Source organism: Bufo gargarizans, chromosome 4, assembly GCF_014858855.1.
Source record: "Bufo gargarizans isolate SCDJY-AF-19 chromosome 4, ASM1485885v1, whole genome shotgun sequence".
In the NCBI taxonomy this organism is placed as follows: domain Eukaryota; kingdom Metazoa; phylum Chordata; class Amphibia; order Anura; family Bufonidae; genus Bufo; species Bufo gargarizans.
The window spans coordinates 294,131,528-294,151,893 of record NC_058083.1 but is presented as its reverse complement, the minus strand read 5'-3'; the positions used below and the strand labels follow the sequence as shown (position 1 = coordinate 294,151,893).

Genomic DNA, 20,366 nt, shown 5'->3' with positions numbered 1-20,366 from the left:
TGGTTTGAGAGCAATAGCTCATCTATTTGATTATAGTCTCATGGCAAAGTTCTCTATACATTGGTACGTTTCACATGATTCCTTGGTATATTTTCGCTTTAAAAGGGGTTTTCTGAGTTTGTTTGTTTTTAGGTCATCAGTATATGATCAGTGGGGGTCCAACACCCAGAACCCCTGCTGATCTGCTGTTTTAGAAGGCAGTGGCACTCACAGTAGAACCGCACCCTTCTCCAGCTTTGTCTAAGCCACGTTCGTTCACCACGTGGACTACGCACAGCTCAGCCCCAATGAAACTGTACCATGTAAGGTGCTGTGCTTGGCGAGCTGAGAGAAGCTGGTTCCTTCTCAAACAGCTGATCGGCAGGGGTCCTGGGTGTCGGACCCCCAACAAATCAGATACCAATGGATAGGTCATCAGTAACAAACCCCTTTAAACACAAGAGAAGCACATAGTTGCATAATATATGTACACAAACTGGCAAATGAAATACAGCTTGCCCGACATAGCAGAAAACACTGGGTTAAGGCATCACAATACACATAAAAGTAACACTAAAATGAGGTGCACCATTACCGGTTAAGTGGTCCCACTAACACAAGCCATTTGCCAGGGCACGGATCCTTCCGGAGTCATAAAATAATCAGCAAAGAGATCCTTTAACTCTAATTCAGATTCGTCAGGCTTAGATGTCTGCCAGTTGATTGCAGTGGCAAGAGAAGGCACAGTGGCCTCCGCATCCTTGTCAGGACCATCATGGTCTATAACATAGTTATGCAGTATACAGCATGCCTTGACAACTGCATCAACTGTGGCAACATCCAGTTGTATGGAAGAGCTAACAATCTTCCATTTTTTAGTCAATATCCCAAAGGTACACTCAATGTACCTCCGTGCTCGGCTTAGGCGATAATTAAAGACCCTCCTTCGAGTGTCCAGTCCTTTTCTTGGGAATGGGCGCAGCTGGCAGGGTGTCACATTGACGGCCTCATCTGAAACCATGACAAATGGCAATGGCCTTGTCGTACCTGGAAGCGGCCTTGGGGCTGGCAGAGTATTTTCATCATGCAGCATTTTCTGCTTAATCTGTGATGCCTCCATTACTCTGGCATCTCCAGAGCCATCATAGGCACCAACATCTATTGCAAGAAATTTATACTTTGTATCTACCACCCCCATCAAAACCACTGAAAAAAACTTCTTATTATTGAAGCTTTTGGATCCAGAGTGTGGTGGTTGGTGCACCCGCAAATGTTTTCCATCAACTGCACCTATGCAGTTGGGAAAAGAGGCTGCACTTTCAAAACCTTCTGCAACCTGCAGCCATGTCTCTTCGGTAGGAGCAGGCATCACAGAAGGCCGCAAATTCTGAAAGATCAGATCACAAGTGGTCCTGATGATCCCCGAGATGGTAGATTTTCCCACATGGAACAGCTGATGGAGTGAGGAATAGGTCTCCCCAGTCGACAGAAACCTAACAAGAAAAAATATATTATGCACATTAATCTCAAAGAATTCAAAATGCAATGTCTGACATTTTATAACCCGTCAAAAGTCACACTGCTTTATTTATTTTTGACAGCTAGGACCCCAAGAATCTTGAGAACATGTAGGTCTTCGTTCTGTCTAAGGCAAGTGTGGAAATGCTGCCACAGGAGAAAATCTGGATTTCTACAGTTTCCACCTGACATCATAGGATTTATTCATTGCACAGCAAGGGCTCAAACACACTACTAATTTCTACACAGCCATAATAGGGCTGCCATAAAGCTGCATGAGGCCTGTCTTCAAATGGAGACAGACAAATTCTTCTGCCGTTTGACTCTCGGGTATATGGCACCCAGCAGAACCAGTATGGGAGTGAACAGAGACTGTAAGGCTCCGTACGAAAGAGCAGTACAGACTCCATATAATGATGTGGATGCTCCTTGCTCAGGGCTCTGCATTATGAAATCCATCAGTTTTAAGAAACTAAACAGGAGATGGAACAGCATGAAAAATTAAAGGAGTTAATTGAATTGAATGGGCTGAGCTGCACCTAGACCATGTGATGGGACCACTGGCCTAGAGTAAGCAGCGAGAAGGCCTTGGTGCTCACAGGGGCGCTAGGCCTTCTCAAACAGCTGATCGGTGGGGATCCTGGATGTTGGACCTCCACTGATCAGATGCCGATTACCTACCCAGAGGATAACCCTTTAAGGACTCAGCCCTATTTCACCTTAAAGACCCGGCCATTTTTTGCAAATCTGACCAGTGTCACTTTAAGTGGCTATAACTTTAAAACGCTTTCAGGCCATTCTGAGATTGTTTTCTCATCACATATTGTACTTCATGACACTAGTAAAATGAAGTAAAAAAATAATTGTTATTTATTAAAAAAAAAAAATTACCAAAAATCTGTAAAAAAATTGCTAATTTCAAAGTTTCAATTTCTCTAATTCTATAATACATAGTAATACCTCCAAAAGTAGTTATTACTTTACATTCCCCATATGTCAACTTGTTTGGATCATTTTGGGAATGATATTTTATTTTTTGGGGATGTTACAAGGCTTAGAAGTTTAGAAGCAAAAACCCAATTTTAGGGACCAGTTCAGGTCTGAAGTCACTTTGCGATGCTTACATAATAGAAACCACCCAAAAATGACCCCATTCTAGAAACTACACCCCTCAATGTATTAAAAACTGATTTTACAAACTTTGTTAACCCTTTAGGTGTTCCACAAGAATTAATGGAAAATAGAGATACAATTTCAAAATTGCACTTTTTTGGCAGATTTCCCATTTCAATTTTTTTTTTCCAGTTACAAAGCAAGGGTTAACAGCCAAACCAAACTCAATATTTATGGCCCAGATTCTGTAGTTTACAGAAACACCCCATATGTGGTCGTAAACAGCTGTACGGGCACACAGCAGGGCGCAGAAGGAAAGGAATGCCATACGGTTTTTGGAAGGCAGATTTTGCTGGACTGTTTTTTTTTCCACCATGTCCCATTTGAAGCCCCCCTGATGCACCCCTAGAGTAGAAACTCCCAAAGAGTGCCCCATTTTAGAAACTACGGGATAGGGTGGCAGTATTGTTGGTACTAGTTTAGAGTACATATGATTTTTGGTTGCTCAACATTACACTTTTTTTGAGGCAAGATAACAAGAAATAGCTGTTTTGGCACAGTTTATTTTTTTGTTATTTACAACATTTATCTGACAGGTTAGATCATGTGATATTTTTATAGACCAGGTTGTCACGGATGCGGCGATACCTAATATGTATACTTTATTTTTTTTGTAAGTTTTACACAATGATTTCTTTTTTGAAGCAAAAAATAATAATATCATGTTTTAGCGTTTTCCATAGTCTGAGAGCCATAATATTTTCACTTTTTGGGCGATTACCTAGGGTAGGGTATGATTTTTGTGGGATGAGATGACTGTTTTATTGGAACTATTTTGGGGTGTGTGTGACTTTTTTTATTGCTTGCTATTACACTTTTTGTGATGTAAGGTGACAAAAAATTGTTTATTTAGCACAGTTTTTATTTACTTTTTTTACGGTGTTCATCTGAGGGGTTAGGTCATGTGATATGTTTATATAAGTCACTCACCACGTCAAGGTCACTTCCATGAGTGGTCCCTAACACTAGTTCCTACCTGCCATTTTTACTTGAAACTTAATTTTTTTGGGGGAAACCGATTTTCACTTTATTTTTTGTCCCACTTTGAGACTTGAACTTTTGGGGGTCTAATCCTTTCAATGCATTCCAATACTTCTGTATTGGCATGCATTGGCTGTATGAGTAATACTGTGTGTATTACTCATACAGCATACTGCTTATGAGATCCAGGGGGCTGGATCTCACAGGCTTGTCACCAGAAGGCAGCGTGCTGCCTTCCATGCCATCGGGTCCCCCCTACAGCCGCATGGGGACCCGATGGCACCACCCGCCGCAACCCGCAGGTCTGAATTGACCTGCGGTTTGCGGCGATCGCCGACACGGGGGTGGGGGGTGTGCCAGGGGGGTGGGGGGGGGTGGGGGGTTGTCAAGGCCAAGGTGCTTGCTCAATGATTTGAGCAGGCACTGGGTTCCGATCACAGCCCTCCGGGCGGCGGTGATCGGAAATACACATGACGTACTGGTACGTCATGGGTCCTTAAGGACTCGGGAAACATGCCATACCGGGGTTAAACATTCATCCGCTAAATCCCCAACCCCTCCTGCTGTGATGAAGTTATGTAAATCATCCATGTGACGACTGAAGCCAATAATCGGCCTCAGCAATGACACTGGATTGTAGACTAAGTGACTGCTTAGACCAGCGCTTGGCTGTAGAAGTGATACTTACAGCTTGCTGCCTAGGCTTTTGACATGTAGTGCAGTTTGCCGGACGAACATGCTTAGTTCCAGGAGTCCGTAACTGAACTAATGTGAGGGGTTCATTAGTACAAGGAGGTCCAACATGGAATGCACAAAAGGTGGAGACTTGTTCTTCAGCAGTCAGGGGAATACAGAGGAAGGAGAACATGTTAGCAATGCATGATGGAACTGCAGTCTGCTAGCTACATGGGCTACTGAAGACAAGTCAACTCTTAGTGCAACAAGGAGGAGCACACAAGAAACAACAGAGTGACATGTTAGAGGTGTTTTACGGTCTGACCCAGCAACCATAAAGCCTTCTTTCACTCCTGCATCCTCCACCTCATCACCTATATCTGTTGTAAGCATGAAATGAAACAGAAAATGACACTATGTGTTCACAGCCTTACAGGAAGTGACATAACCAATCAACCTACCGCAAAGTGATAAGCAGCCGCTGCTCAGGACTGATGCACCTTCTCAGCAAAGTTTGCTGCATGGTAAGCAGGGGTCTCAAAAGATCAAGCAACCCATCAAATGCAGATGTGGACATTTGGATGAACTCTTGAAATTTCTCAGGGCACCTAAACAAACAAAAAAAAGTGTATTTTAAGAACATCAAAAGGAGACATGTCTTCTGCTGACCTACCCATCTTCTATTTTAGGCCACCGGTGTCCAGAAAAGCTGCCACGCCACCTTTGCTATACCACGATGGATCTGGAAGTCCAAAGGAGATCCATCCAGATCCAGCTTAGCAGCACATTGCACTGCTAGAAAATACCTGAAATGTACAATGCATTTCAGAAATATTCAGACATTACACTACAGCTTTTTTCTACAATGCTCAATAGGCATTTTTCTTTCCTCAGTCTACACACATTTCCCCAAAAAAGGAAACCAGATTAATCAAAATCTGAAAATTTCTATAAATCAAGCAAAAAAAAAAAAAAAAATGTAAATGTCACACTGAGGCCCTTTACTGAATGGTTTGTTCAGACTAATGCATAAAATACTGCCTGAAGTCCTCTTGGGTATGACGCTACAAGCCTGGGTAGAAGCACTGCCATATTCAGATCTTTCACAGAGATTTGGTTTGGTTTAAAGGGGTAATACTGGATTAGGAAAAAAATGGCTGCTTACTTCTAGAAACTGTGCCAGATGTGTCTGTGGACTGGGTCTCATAGCTGGTGCCAGCTCGGGATGTCAGCTGCAATATTACATATCACACGTGACCCATGGCAGATGCTGTTTTTTGAAGTGAGCAGCAAAGTTATTTATTTTTTGGGGCTATGGTGGGTATCCTCAAGGATATTTATGTACTTGTACCAAAAGCCTTCCCTGTGTTGTTGCGTCTTAGGGCCTTTATCCTCTTTGAAGGGCCTATCAAGAAAACAACTTTTTCATACCCCCTCCCCCCAATCTGCACATTTCAATAGTCTTAAGAGGGTTGGCCCATCTGATACATTGGGCGCATATCATACCAATGAAAGTTGTGGGACCTGCACCAATCTCTAGAACGGAGCGTGCAAAGTGAAGAACTTGGTTGTTTTCGGAAGTCCCATAGAAATGAATGGGAAGTGCACGGCCATTCACTTCTGTTGGGCTGATGGAAATAGCAGAGCCAGTGCTCATTCTCGGCAGTCCCGTACAAATGAAGGGCAGCTGATAACATTGATAGTGGCATCCAAGGGGTTTCACTGTTGGAAGGGGAGTTAACTCTGATCTCAGCAGTGAAAGCAGAGTACCAGCTGTAGAGTACAGTTCATACCTGTTACACTTGCTTTACAATGTATTTATTTTTAAAGAAATCTACAAAGGAAGTGACATCATAGGGGGAAAAGCTACTTCCCAATTTAAAAACTTAGAGCTTCCTACACAGTTTGTAAAAACACTACTAATACTGTAGATTGTGCAAAATTAAATCTGGTGCAGGTCTAGACAGCCCGTCTATCACAGGGGCTCAGGTTGGAAGCATTCCTTCCCAAAAGTCGCCTGCTCATCAGTGGGGATAAAGCGGTACATTTACCTGCACAGTATAGGGAGGAGCGATCGCTAATGCCATTGCTCGTCTGCACACGGAATCATTATTTCAGAGGTTATTAAGACAGTACGATCTGCTGCCCACAATGATTTTGGTGTCCACACCAATGATCCTATTACCTGATGAACGTTTCGCTCTTTCATCGGGTAATGGGCAGCACCTTGAAACAGCCTGCTAATCACTGATGAGCATTCATATGAAAGCTCATTAGTGAAAATCTGCCCGAATATCAACCAGTGTAAAGGGGCTTTAACCCTATACCAACTATTAATTTGCCTAGTTTGAGACAGAACTTTACACCAGCCATGTCCTTTTCTGGTAAACCATGCCCCTTGTCGGTTTAGGTACAGATAATTTCCCTAAAATTAGATGCAACAAACTGTACGTACCACATTTTGGAGAAATTTATGCCAAAGTCTAAGTGCACTAACGTTAGTAAATGTGGACCACTGTGTCACAGCAAAGGGCCTGAAGATTTCAGTGCCAAAATGTTGTGTGCCAGGACTAATACATATATCTCTACATGCTGTGTACATAGTTAGAAGAAAAAAAATCTCTATATTATTGTACATATTACACATTTCCAGGAATATCATAAAAAAAATAAAGTTTGCCCACAAGATCGTACTACATATATTGTAGGTTGTAGTTTTACCTGCGAAGATCTGCATATAGCATCGCAAAAGTACCCTTCTCTTGCTTCATTCTGATTACTGGATGAATCCACAGTCGCTTTTGCCTGGCTGCCTCCTGTAGATAAAAAGTAATATATATGTCATGTACATACACAGGCATCAACTACATAGATAGGAAGTAGGTACAAGGGGCACCCTCCTTCCGTTCATTACGAGCCAGTTATAGATCACATTTACATCTTTCAGAACAGTAATAGCTAAATAACTGCTCGGAGCTCCATGTAGTGGTATTTTCCAGCTCATACGCCTACTATTCTTCTCCTTACTCAGCTCACATGGCTCTCCCAAATGCTTCCACCACTACAGCCCTTACAACACCCACTCTCCTTTGAAAGGGGCACATTGGAACCCTCCCTGTACTCACCATGAGCCAGTAGAGCTCTGTGGACAGCTGATGCACTGGAGGATATATCACAAGATAGAGACCCTTTGGAACCTCAAACACCTTGTCTCCTTTACAATGTCCCCAGCTCCTCACAATACTGGAATACAGAGTGCCAACTCGCACACCTCCATCAAGTGAGCTCCAAAAACATCTCCCGTTCCGACCCCTGTGGATGCTCCTCCCATTCGTCCCTTGGAGGGCAACCTACGTACTTTGACTGGTCACCCGTAAGCCCCGCAGCCTCTGGCGAGGCATCACTTCATGCCTCAGATGCTCTGCTCTCCCAGATTCAAGGTAGGATGCAAAAAAGAACTTGCCAAAGTCTCCGCAGATATCACCACTAACTTTACCAGAGAAATCCGGGAAATTGTACAACGCACGTCAGCACTTGAAGATCGAATGGATAATGCTACCGCACGTCAGCGCTCGAAGATTGGATGGATAATGCTACCACAGTACTGGAGTCACATGAAAAAAATAAAATAAAAATCCAACAACTCCAGGATGACATCAGACTCCTCCACAACAAATTAAAGGATATGGAAAACAGAACCCATAGCTATAACCTCTGAATCAGGTCTACCCGAGTCCATCACAGATCTCCAGGTACAGGCACTTGAACGTTTGGAAATGGATAGAGTACATAGAGCCCTAACTGCCCAAAAACTGAAAGGCCTCCCCAGGGATGTGGTTCTGAAGCTTCATTTCCATGGTACCCAGGAGCAACTACTGCAAGCAGCGCGCTAAGCTTCTCTTGTCATTTTTCAAGGCCACACATCAATTGTTCCCAGATCTAGCCCCTCCACCACAAAATGTTGTGCTCTCCAAGTCTCAAGCCATATCTGGAAATACTGCAAAAGAAGCAGATCCGTTATCGCTGGGGCTCCCCATTAAAGTTTATTTATGTATCAAGATAAGGCAAAATAAGACTTAGAACATTCATTCCAGTATCTTTGTCTTACTCATCACTGGAGACCCCAGGGACCTCCCCATCCTCTCATCACCTTCCCTTAACCACCCGCAAGAATCCTAAGCCAACCTCCAGTCCATCCTCAGTGACTTGACTCTCTAGCTCTCATCAACCTAGTATCTTTCATTAGCGAGTTGATGTTGTGTACCATTCGGTTTTCTTTTCTTTATATATAAAGACTTCCTTTTCCGAGATGGTGGGGTCTCGCCCGTGGGAGTCTCTCCCTCCAGCGGAACTCAGCCACTAACGATACTGTTGCTGTTGTTGAGATTGCACGGATATAATTGTTTGATTATATATATTTTATATAAGTATTTTGCTAAATCCTAGGGAACCGCTCCTGGGGCATATCCCAATAAAGGGAGTCTGTCACATCCATATGGCCATATACAGCGCTTACATGGCTCTGTAGCACACCTATACAGGATTGTAACGGTACCTTTTGTCCTTTTATTTAGACTTGCACAAGCAGGAAAAACTACGTTTAATTCATATGCAAATGAGCATTCGCTCAACCCCTCCAGCAGGATAGTAAATTAGTCCCTTTTACCCATTCCGACACTATTACAGACCCGGAGGGTCGTCATTTAATTGTTACTTGCACAATCCAGGATGTCAGTGGCCATAGTCTCCTACTACACTGCCAATACCCACTTTTTAACTGACTCACGGTATTTACACTGGTAGACTCCCACAAAGTGGGCACAGTTGTCCTCTGTGGGGTTTCAAACTACATACTGAATCCGAACCTGAACAAATCTTCTGCCTCTCCCTCTGTTCGTCTACCGCCTTTTCCAGATTGCATCCTCAGATACTTTCAAAACTCTTAGCGCAGTACCATTTAGTAGATGCCTGGTGAGAAAAACATCCCACTACACACTTCAGCACCAAACCTACTTTACTCCTGAATTGGCCAGATTTTTCCCAAATCCCTCAGGTATCCGATTCAAATATACACACTACACTGTGGTCCGACCATAGCCCCATGTCCGTTTCCCATTAACTCTGTCTAAATCACCCAATCCTTCCTGTTCTCTCAACGATTCACTATTAATAAAGTGTTCTTCTCTATCAAAACACACTTGGGGCTCATGCACACCACAGTTGGATGTTTTGCGTTCTGTAAAGTCCATAATGCGGACAATAATAGAACATCTATTCTTTTGAGGAACAGACATACGGAAAACAGAATGCACACAGAGAAATTTCAGTTTTTTCTGTGGCCCCATTGAAGAGAATGGTTACACATACAGGCCGCAAAATAAAAAAAATAAAGAAAAAACCTTAGAAGAATACTTTACTATGAATGGCCCTTCAGTCTCCTATCTCTCTCTGGGAAGCCCATAAAACAGTACTTCGCAGGTTATTAATACAGATGGCAGCTTATCGTAAACACGAAAGTATACTCAATAGGAATGCACAATATATCGCCAAAGCAATCGCAATAAATCGCCATATCGCAATTGCCAATTGGCCGACCCAAAAATGCTGCAATTGTATTACCATATTTCTCGCTTTATAAGACGAACTTGGCAGTGCGTCTTATAAAGCGATGGTTGACTTTTTACGTGGCTGACACGGATGTATCGCTGGACGCTATGCTGCACAGCGCGGCCGGCGATACATCAGTTACAGTGCGGGGAGGGAGGAGGGGCTGGAGGCAAGTCGTTATTATAATGAACAAATGTTCTTCTATTTATTCTATTTTATTAGTGCTATTAAGAAAATGGCAAGTTTTGTATTTTGTACTTTTACTAAATTAAATAACATATTTGCATTACTGCAAAAGAGGTTTTATTTTGAAAAACACTGTGCATTTCAGTTCTTGAGTTATGCTTAACTACATTTCAGCATTATCAGTAATTTCTGTGTGCTTTTTGCCTTGAAGAATCTAATAGACCTCTAGCACAATTCCCTTAAAATATCGTTATCGCGATTTTTAGGGCCCTAATCGCAATCGCACAAAATTCACATATAGTGCAGCCCTAATGCTCAAGCAACAAGGACTCGAACAAAAATGTGAAGTGCTGGCAAAGGTGAACCCCATTAAAGGCACCCACCAAGCTCTCTCACGCATGGACAGCTCGATCTTTGCTTCACTGATACTGTTGAATGAAAACTTTGATGATCCCGTCAGAAGTATTATACTCTAAACAATGAGCAGTCTACTCCACTAGCTAGGAAACTTCGATCAACCCTAACTTCCAGGCCCTTTTATAACTAATCAAGGCACAATAACCGCTAATCCCAACAAAAAATAATAATAATCCTATTCCACCTCTATTCACAACCACAGGTCCTGAACAGAGCTCTACCCATTTACAGGAGACTAGTCTACCTCCCATACCAGACTCTAGTATCGCGCCTACATTCTGAAACCACTCCAATAGTGGTAGGATTGGCGATTACTTCACTTAAGATTTAGAAACACCCAGGGCCCAAAGACTTTTCTGCATCATATTCTAAAAAGTTCTCCTCTATTCTTAGTCCTTACCTAGCAAAATGCTTTCCTGCAATACAAAAGGGTAGTCCAGTTCACCAAGAATCTCTCCAGGCAGCTCCACTTTATAGACAGACTCAAAGGAGGTCTCATGGTACTGAATCAAAAATATTACCAAGCAGCTCAAATAGCCCTGCTTCACTCTATCAGAGATGCCCCACTTTGGCTTTCCCTCGAAGCCTTGGAGACTGTTTCCCTGTTTATTGGCCCTGTGCTATGCTATTAAAAATTGTCAAAATTTGGAACTCTGAGATACTCTGCTTGGTTACTTTCCATGCACCTGCCTCTTTCACCACTTTTTACCAGTTATCTCCCCCAGAACAGGATTCCCCAGGAACGTTTAGACTTTGGACAGCCAAATGACTTCACTTCGATGGCGTGGTACCATTCACTTCCTTACAAAGCAGATTTGTGCTACCGTCCAAGGAAATCTTTCCTTACCTCCAACAAAAACATTTTACTGAATCCCTACTCAAAAATGCCACTACCCTCTATCCTTGACTGCTTTAGAAACTTGCCATCTGCGGCATCCACATGCTAGAGGTCTCATCAAGGAAATGTATACCACCCTAAGGCCTCATGCACACGACCGTACCGTTTTTTTGTGGTCCGCAAAAAACGGAAGCCGTCCGTGTGCCTTCCGCAATTTGCGGAACAGAACGGGCGGCCCATTGTAGAAATGCCTATTCTGGTCCGCAAAACGGACAAGAATAGGACAGGTTATATTTTTTTTTGCGGGGCCACGGAACGGTGCAACGGATGCGGACATCACACGGACTGCTGTCCACATCTTTTGTGGACCTATTGAAGTGAATGTAGGAAAAAAAAAAGAAAATCCAGGTTCCAAACGACCAATTGAATGCTTTAATGCAAAAACGTGCTAAAATCCGGACATGTACACCAGGTCTACGCGTTTCAGATCAATAAATTCAGATCCTTACTCATGACAACATGATAGTGTAAGACCGTGTTTTCCAACCAGTGTGCCTCCAGCTATTGCAAAACTACAACTCCCAGCATGCACGCACAACCAAAGACTGTCCAGGCATGCTGGGAGTTGTAGTTTTGCAACAGCTGGAGGCACACTGGTTGGGAAACACTGGTGTAAGACACTGGTCTTAAATAAGAGGCAGGTTCAGCGTGCCAGGTGGACACAAACAACACATAGCTCCACCTCAAACACTTAAAAAATATGCTAAACATGAGTAGAGAAAAGGGGAAAAGCTGCAGAAAAAACAGAAAAAATGTACCAAGGTCAATAATGTAATACAAGATCATGTCTGCGATTTAGACCTGTTGGTACACAAGTACCCATAGTAAAAATACAGTATGATTCTCTATTTAAGAGAACTCTCCTGTGATCACCTCCACGTTTGGGGATTTTAACCCTTTCCACTCCTTGCACCACAAGGCTACTGGTATCACCTGCATGACAAGCCGCATAGTGTGAACGGATTGCAGAAACATTTCGGGTCAGTGCATGTGGAATATCAGAAATAGGTCAGCAAATTCTGGTTTTGAGGCTGTTAGAAGTACAGCCTATGTACTGTAAGCGGCATGTCATGCAGTATACCACAAAACTGGTGTTGCGCATGGTGACATCACACTTGGAGCGCAGGTCCTTCAGCATCGCTGAGTTCCTGGCGATTATCCGTGCCTCCATCTCAGACCATGACCAGGTGAGCCTCGACTCCTGTTTTCTATTGAAGTGAATGGGTCCGCAACCGAGCCGCCATAAATGCGGCTAAGATGCGGACCACAAGAACGGTCGTGTGCATGAGGCCTTATACATACCTCTTATAGAACTCAATTGTCCTACATTTTGAAGTGGGAATCAGACTTGGGCTCTACCTTAACGGACGATCAGTGTAAACAAATTTGGGATTCAACACATAAAAGTGTCCAAAACAGATTAATGTTAGAGACGTCTTATAAAGTATTATTCCGCTGGTATTTAGCGCCATCTAGACTAGCCTACTCAGCATCGAGCTATTCTCCCAACTGTTTCAGTGGGATGTTGTCTGTAGGCGATGCACTGCATATGTGGTGGGCCTGTCCTCGGATGAAAAGACTTTGGATCAGAGTCTATAACCTCATTAAGGCCCCATGCACACAGCCGTGTTTCACAGCCGTGTGCGGGCCGTGGAACCGCGGCCTGGATCCCTCCTGAGAGCAGGAGCGCACGGCGTCACTGGTTGCTATGACGCCGTGCGCTGCCGGCACAGTACAGTAATACACTGGTATAGATCATACCAGTGTATTACTGTATTGCGGCGGCAGCAGGGAGCGCACGGCGTCATAGCAACCAGTGACGCCGTGCGCTCCTGCTCTCAGGAGGGATCCAGGCCGCGGTTCCACGGCCCGCACACGGCTGTGAAACACGGCCCGTGTGCATGGGGCCTGACTCAGTAATGGGTCATAATAACCGAAAGAACCTGTGGGAGGCAGTACTTAAGAGGAGAATCCCCCTGCTCTCCCAAACAAATGATTGCAGCAGCCTGGAAAAAGAACCCCCTCTGGACTTCTCTGAAGTAAAGTGTAGACTAGATTTTCATATGGTCAGCGACAAATTGACCGCCATTCTAGCAAACCATCATGATCAAATATGGGCACCTTGGGTGGAATACTCCCTTCCTGCTCCTAACAGACCTCTGCTGTCATCATTCTTCCTTTGTTGGCCATAATGACCATTTTCTATTGGCCACATAGTGTGAAGGGATATTATGCATGAGAATTTAGATTTACGGGTAATTCGATTTCCAGGAGTCTCTCATGACAGCACCATTGGAGGTTGTTCTCTTGACCATCTTGGGATAGGAATGGAAGCGCATGGTGACATCATCACACTTGGAGCGCAGGTCCTTCAGCATCAAGAGAGGAGCCTATAAAAACTTCACACGTCGTGTGAATGCAGCCCAGGTATTTTAAGATACTAATGATCAGGAGTTAAGGCCACTGCCTTTGGTTCTGAGCAGGAAAGATGGGCAGAAGGGGATAAAGTTGTCACAGTCTCCTGCACACATCCATGAATACAGGTACACACTTGTGATATAAATGCACACTGTGGCATGGTTCTATGGGCACTAGAATCCATTTTTCTCCGGGTCTGACCCCCAGTACTATGCCCAGAGATATTGGGGCAGATTTACTATTATAAATGTTCCAACATTTTGGCTCACACTGGGGCGCACCCCTTACATCACATATATTAACCCTTTAGTGACCAAGCCTGTTTGGGCCTTTATGACCAAGCGTTTTTCTTCCTTTTTTCATGGTCTCGTTCCAAGAGTTATAACTTTTCTATTTTTCCGTCTATATAGCTTTATGAGGGCTTGTTTTTTTACGAGACAAGTTGTAGTTTTTAATGGCACCATTTTGGGGTACATAACTTTCTGATCAACTTTTATTAACTCTTTCTGGGAGGGAGATGGGGAAAAATAGCAATACTGCCACTGCGTTTTTACATTATAAATTTTACCGCGTTAATTTTTCAGTACAAACAACATAATATCTTTATTCTCTGAGTCAGTACGATTACAGTGATACTAAATAGTTTTACTACTTTTTTTCCAATAAAACCCCTTTTATTAATCAAAAAAATGATTTTGCATTGCCACTTCACAAGAGCCACAACTTTTTTTTTTTTCTATGGAGTTGTGTGAGGGCTTGATTTTTGAGGGACAACTTGTATTTTACATTGGTATCATTTTGGAGTAAATTCCGCTTTTTGATCGCTTGCCATTACGTTTTTTCCGTGGAAACTAAGAATAAATTAGAAATTCATTTTTTTTTATTTTTTTTACGGCGTTCACCATAGGGGATAATTTATGTAATGTTTATGTAGTCCGGGTTGTTATGGACGCGGCAATACCAAAAATATTGGGGATATTTTCTTTTTGCAATTTTTTTCACTGAAAAGTGCATTTTCAATGGAAAAAAAGCATATTTTTTTATTTTATGGAATTTTTTTTATTTAATAAATGTGTATTTTTTTCTATTTTTTTTACTACTTAAAAGTCCCACAAGGGGACTATAATATACAGTATTTTGATTGCTTTTAAAATGTAACGCATCATCTCTATAATGCATTACATTTCAATAGCAATGCTATTAAAAGATTGACCAGCAGGCTTAGCCAGAGAGGCACCGCCTGCTGGAGAGAACTGAAGACAGGCTCGGGGCCCTGATCGGAAGCGAGGTAAGTTTCCCAACAGATCAGCACCCCGCGATTGCATTTTCGGGGTGCTGATGGGAGATAGAGGGAGTCCGCACCCTCTGTCACCACTTTACATGCAGTGGGTACCATTGCGCCCGGCATGTAAAGGGTTAAACAGCCCGGATCGGAACTTCTGCCGGTCAGGGCTGTTAGGAGAGCCATGCAGCGTTTAGACTGGGCCAACGTAAAAACGCGGCGGCCCAGCCTAAGGCCCCTTAGTGACTGCCGTAAAAAGGCGTATGGGTGGTCACTAAGGGGTTAAAGAGGACCTTTCATGGGTCCAGACATTATGAAATAACTAGCAGGATATGTAGGGCATAGTGCAGGGATGTAATAATGCTCCGCTCTGCTCGCCCGCTGTGCCCCCCGCCTCGGTACAGGGAGGAGGAGACTGCCATATTCTCCCTGGCTGTAGCTCTGTCCAATCACAGTGGAGAGCGTCACAGGTAGAAGGTGAGCTTTTTTTTCTCCCTGGCTGTGACACTCTCCCCTGTGATTGGACAGTCTCCTCCCTCCCTGTACCAAGGCGGGGGGCACAGCGGGCGAACAGAGCGGCGTCCAGACAAGCTAGTAAGCAATATTACCTCCCTGCGCTATGCCCTACATATCCTGCTGGTTATTGCATAATGCCTGGACCCATGAAAGGTCCTCTTCAAGTAGGCACTTTTTCCCGCTACCCCACAACAGAGCGTGGCTTAGTGGACATTTGGCAAGGCTCCATTATGTACATTTCAGCTGCTCCCTCGCCTCTTCCCCCATCTTTTGTTAGTGCAGGACAGAGGTTGTACACTCCACAAATACTGCTAATTCTGCTCAGCAGTTCCTCTGGTAATAGGGAATAGGACATGTTCTATTTTTCAGGGCTGTGGAACGGACATACGGATGCGGACCGCACGCGGTGCGCTTTCCGCATCTTTTGTGGCCCCAGTGAAATGTATGGGTCCGCATCCGATCTGCTAAAAATGCGGACCGAACATACGGTGGTGTGCTTGAGGCCTAATACAGAGATCTGTACATAGTCTGTGCTTTAAATCCACTCCTAGCTTTCAGTTACAAATACTGATGCAGGGCGGCTTTATGCTTACTTGTCTCCTCAGTTTCCGTCTTCTCGCCAGCAGTACTAGAAGTGCCATATGTGCTGAAGGAAGTCTTACTGGAGGCAGAGACATGTTCCCGTTATCTTCTATTCTGACTATGTTCACGTTGTCTTCCACTCTGACGATATTCCCATTTTCTTCCATTCTGACGATATTCACATTGTCTTCCACTCTGACTGTATTCACGCCGTCTTCCATTCTGACTGTACTGCCGCGCACAGCTTGGTATCCTACAACACAGAGATATGGAAGCATTAGATCCGTAGAAGAAATTTACATTGTACCAAAGGCACATTTCATAATATAAGAACTGGAAAACACAGAATTGTAGCTTTTTTTTGTGCAAATTGTGACAATTGCAAAAAAAAATAAATAAATAAATACAAATGTGTTTTCCAGCTCCTATAGTAGGAAAATATATATGCACCCACATGTGTGTATTGTGCCAATATTTTTTTTAAAGTGGAGTGTTCTGGAGTCTAAGGTAAGAGCGGATTCATAGGACTATGCTCAGTCCAGGAAACACGGTCCAGGTGTGTTGTCCGCATCTCCCCTGGTGCAGCCAGTGATTATCTGAATGTGGCGCTATTGTACTGTACTGACATGGATGATGCGAGTATAGTAAAACAGTACCACAATCCGATAGGAACTGACTATACCATAAAAACACTATAATGCAGTTAGTTTGCGTCGCGGGAGATGCGGACAACACACGGACCACGTTTACTGGACCGATCATGGTCGTGTGATTCAGCCCTTATACTCATTTTTCTGTGACCCAAAAATGTCCTGCGGGAATAGTTTTGTTTCTGAAACCTGAACATGGATTTCTACAAACCCTATTGAGATGAATGGGAAAAGTGCAGAAATCATGACCTCCAGGAACAAACATGTCACCTGCCAACCTAACGCCACCAGGTGCGGCTCTGAACACAGAACAGGAGCAAATGTTTCCATTAGGGTCTATTTACACGTCCGCAAAATGGGTCCGCATCCGTTCCACAATTTCGCGGACTGGGTGCAGACCCATTCATTTTCAATGGGACCGGAATGTGCTGTCCGCATCCGCATTTGCAGATCCGCACTTCCATTCCGCAAAAAAAATAGAACATATCCTATTCTTGTCCGGACAAGAAAAGGCATTTTCTATGAGAGTGTCGGCGATGTGCGGTCTGCAAAACACATACGGACGTGTGAATGGACCCTTATACAGCATCTCTGTGTAGCTCTCACTCCAGGTTTTGGCTCATACTCACTGATGAAACACTGATGTTCACATAACAGCGATTTATATTTTTCTGATTCGTAAAATTAAAATAATAAATTATTTTTTGCAGGACTTTTTCTCCTGTCAAAAATAACTGCTATGACAGAAATGACACAAACTGATCAGAACTGATGGTAGAAAGAACAGATTTAAAAATAAATGTTCCTGCTCTTGATCAGAAGAACGGAAAGCTAAATGGTGACGTGAACTTAACCACGCCCCCTTCCCTGTGACTGACAGCCGTCTGTCAATCACAGCGAAGGGGCAGGGAACGGGGCACGGTTACCCTGACTTGAAGCAAGGAGGCCGCTGCCCGCTTGACTTCAAGAGCGACTCGAAAATAGCACAGGCAGGGGATCAAAGATCGTTTTTTCCTGCTTTTACCGCATCTGACTGCAGGAAAAAAATTAGAAGCACACTGTCGGCTACTTGAAGGTACTGCTGGCGGTTTTTGCCGCTGACAGGTTTCCTTTAACATACTGAGCGGGGAAAATACAGGGGGGCACAGGAGTGAATATATATATATATATATATATATATATATATATATATAAACACGCAGGCAGGATGGCAGCATCAGCAGGGTTACCTGGCAAAGACAGGTATTTAATTAAACCAAAAAATCTATGAAAGGTCCTCGCCAGTCACTGGTGGCAGTCTGGAGTCTGCTGCTGGGGAGCACAAGGCATGTCCTTGCAATGCTGAAGTGCACACAAGATCGTCACATTATTACTAGCATACCTAGGTGGAGCTCAGAGCTGTGGGTGTGCACTACAAGTTCCAGCCACCCTGACAGCCATCACTCCCCTGGACACCCGCAATAAGACAATCAGGACACAGCCATCCAGCATCCCGCCTCCCCCCTCCATCCTGACACGTACATCACAGCGCAGCCAAATCCTGGCGATGGACGCACGGCGTGCGCTTCAGGGAAATATAAAGAAAAGCCTCTACCATTGCCCTCAGTAGGCCTGGGGTGTAAGTACGCGGCAACCATACAAATTACCCATGCGCTTCAAGCTAGTCAGAAGGAATGGTACGAACCCTTCCGGTTAAGTTCCCCCCCTCTTAGCAACAGCTTTTTGGTTTCTCCCTTACGGCAACGCGCATTCTACGTACCCTAGTGTGGCTGATGTTTTGAGGCGGTTCGGCTCCGCCCACGTTAAGTACAAAGCCCCGCCCACAGATGGAGTGTCCCGAAACGCCCCTCCTTTTTAACGCCGTTTAGCGACTAGACCCGCCCACATCTTGCAGCTTTCCTTCGTACTCCAAAGCTGGGGTACCACCTTCTCCCCTCTTGAGTTCCTCCCCCCAAACCTCACCTGGCCCCTCCCACCTCTGTCTGTACCGTGTCTGTATATTATATGTTTCTGTGCGCGTCCCCGGCCGAGCGGGAAATTCTCATTGATCACCGAATAACGGGCAGCCGTGGGTGTCAGTGTGCGTCCCGGTGAGAGCCGGCCTGTCCCGTCCACCGCCAGCTCGTAGTGACCGCAGCGTCCGCACAGCGCTCCATGGCGTACAGTCAGGGGGGCGGAAAGAAGAAGGTCTGCTACTATTATGATGGTAAGAGCCCGGTGCCGGGGCAGCAGCGCTGCAGGGAGGCCTCCCTCCCTCCAGGGGGCGCGGTGCTGCGGGGGCAGCCCAGGTGACAGCGGCGCAGGTCGGGGAGATGCCGGGGCTGCAGCTGTTACCGCCGGGCCTAGACTGGACGTGCGAGGCCTCCAGTCAGGATGGCTGCGGCTTCCAAAGTGCGCTGGAAAGTTCTGAGCGGCAGAGGATGCATGTCCCCCAGCGGCAGCCGGCCTCCTGGTGGCTGTAGCGCGCGTTCACACCTACAGGTTTGTGTCACGGATTCCTGCCAGCAGGGGTGTAGCTATAGGGGGGCAGAGGTGGCAGTCGCTGAGGGGACCAAAGACCCTTGTGCCGCATAAGAAGACACACAAAGCACTGAGGGAAGGGGGCCCAAGCTGAACTCTTGCATCGGGGCCCATGAGCCTTTAGTTACGCCCCTGCCTGCCAGCCAACCCTCCCTGAGACCACCACACAAATCTGCATGGAAAAGGGGTCTTCTAGAGGATGGTCTTCTCAAACTGGAACTGGAAATCTGCTCGGAATACCAGGCGATCTATAGTAAAAAATATAAATCTGCTGCCCGGTGGGGCGGCCTCAACAACTTGTATACATACCCTTCTCGCTTCCCGATCTGTTACAACGCCCCCCCCCCCCCCCAAATAATCTGCGGTCCTGCCCAGGGCCAGGAAGTAGCTTGGACCCATGACCACTGCAACCAGTCACAGGCCTCAGCAGTCACACCTACTTGAACTATAGGTCACATCAGGGACATACCTAGACTGGACAACCCCTTTAAGTTGACCCTAGTGCTTGGCACACCATAGCTCTTCTGCTGGCCACGCCACCCTCCATTTCATGGCACTTGAAAACCAGTCTGCTGGAAGTCACCAAGATGTTCTGACAGTGGAACAAGGGTCCTCTCCTGAGGAACCTCTACTACTCCTTCTGGGGGACTCCTAGCAAGGTCCCAAGGTGTCCTGGTTGGTAAAGTCCATCTTCCTCAAGTGTTTTTATGTACTTGATGAGAGCTGTCTGGAGATGAGGTGCACCATTGCTACCAGAGGCCGTAAAGAGAAAGAAATTGAAATGATGAAGCTACCATGTCTGTCCTTGCTGTCAGGAGTGACGCAGAGAGCGGTCCATGTGGCCATGTTGATTTCAGGTGCAGCGCAGTGTGCTGGGAGGGCTGTCGGCTCCCACTGCCGCTGATTGAGCGTTTTCTCCCTGTGCAGTATAATAGGATTGGAAGCTTTCAGATGCAGGACAGCA

General features: G+C 45.0%; 2 protein-coding genes across 8 annotated transcripts in view; one reads left to right on the top strand and one right to left on the bottom strand.

The window, feature by feature from the left end:
* Window positions 1-20,366, bottom strand: part of LOC122933775 (protein ALP1-like) — a 104,973-nt gene continuing 84,607 nt past the window's right edge. The window contains exons 1-5 of one of the 6 annotated variants that reach the window (XM_044288782.1): window positions 18,642-18,663; window positions 16,244-16,485; window positions 7,048-7,142; window positions 4,788-4,934; window positions 1-1,472 (exon numbers count right to left, since the gene is read on the bottom strand). In XM_044288782.1, the coding sequence (XP_044144717.1) occupies window positions 578-1,472; window positions 4,788-4,934; window positions 7,048-7,142; window positions 16,244-16,453 (1,347 nt within the window). In that variant the 5' untranslated portion in view covers window positions 16,454-16,485; window positions 18,642-18,663 and the 3' untranslated portion in view covers window positions 1-577. The other 5 variants (XM_044288778.1, XM_044288779.1, XM_044288780.1 and 2 more) reach the window with 5 other exon arrangements.
* HDAC2 (histone deacetylase 2) overlaps window positions 18,789-20,366 on the top strand; it is a 63,729-nt gene continuing 62,151 nt past the window's right edge. For both annotated transcript variants that reach the window (XM_044288776.1, XM_044288777.1), the window contains exon 1: window positions 18,789-19,088. In XM_044288776.1, the coding sequence (XP_044144711.1) occupies window positions 19,037-19,088 (52 nt within the window). In that variant the 5' untranslated portion in view covers window positions 18,789-19,036. The remainder of the gene's footprint in view (window positions 19,089-20,366) is intronic.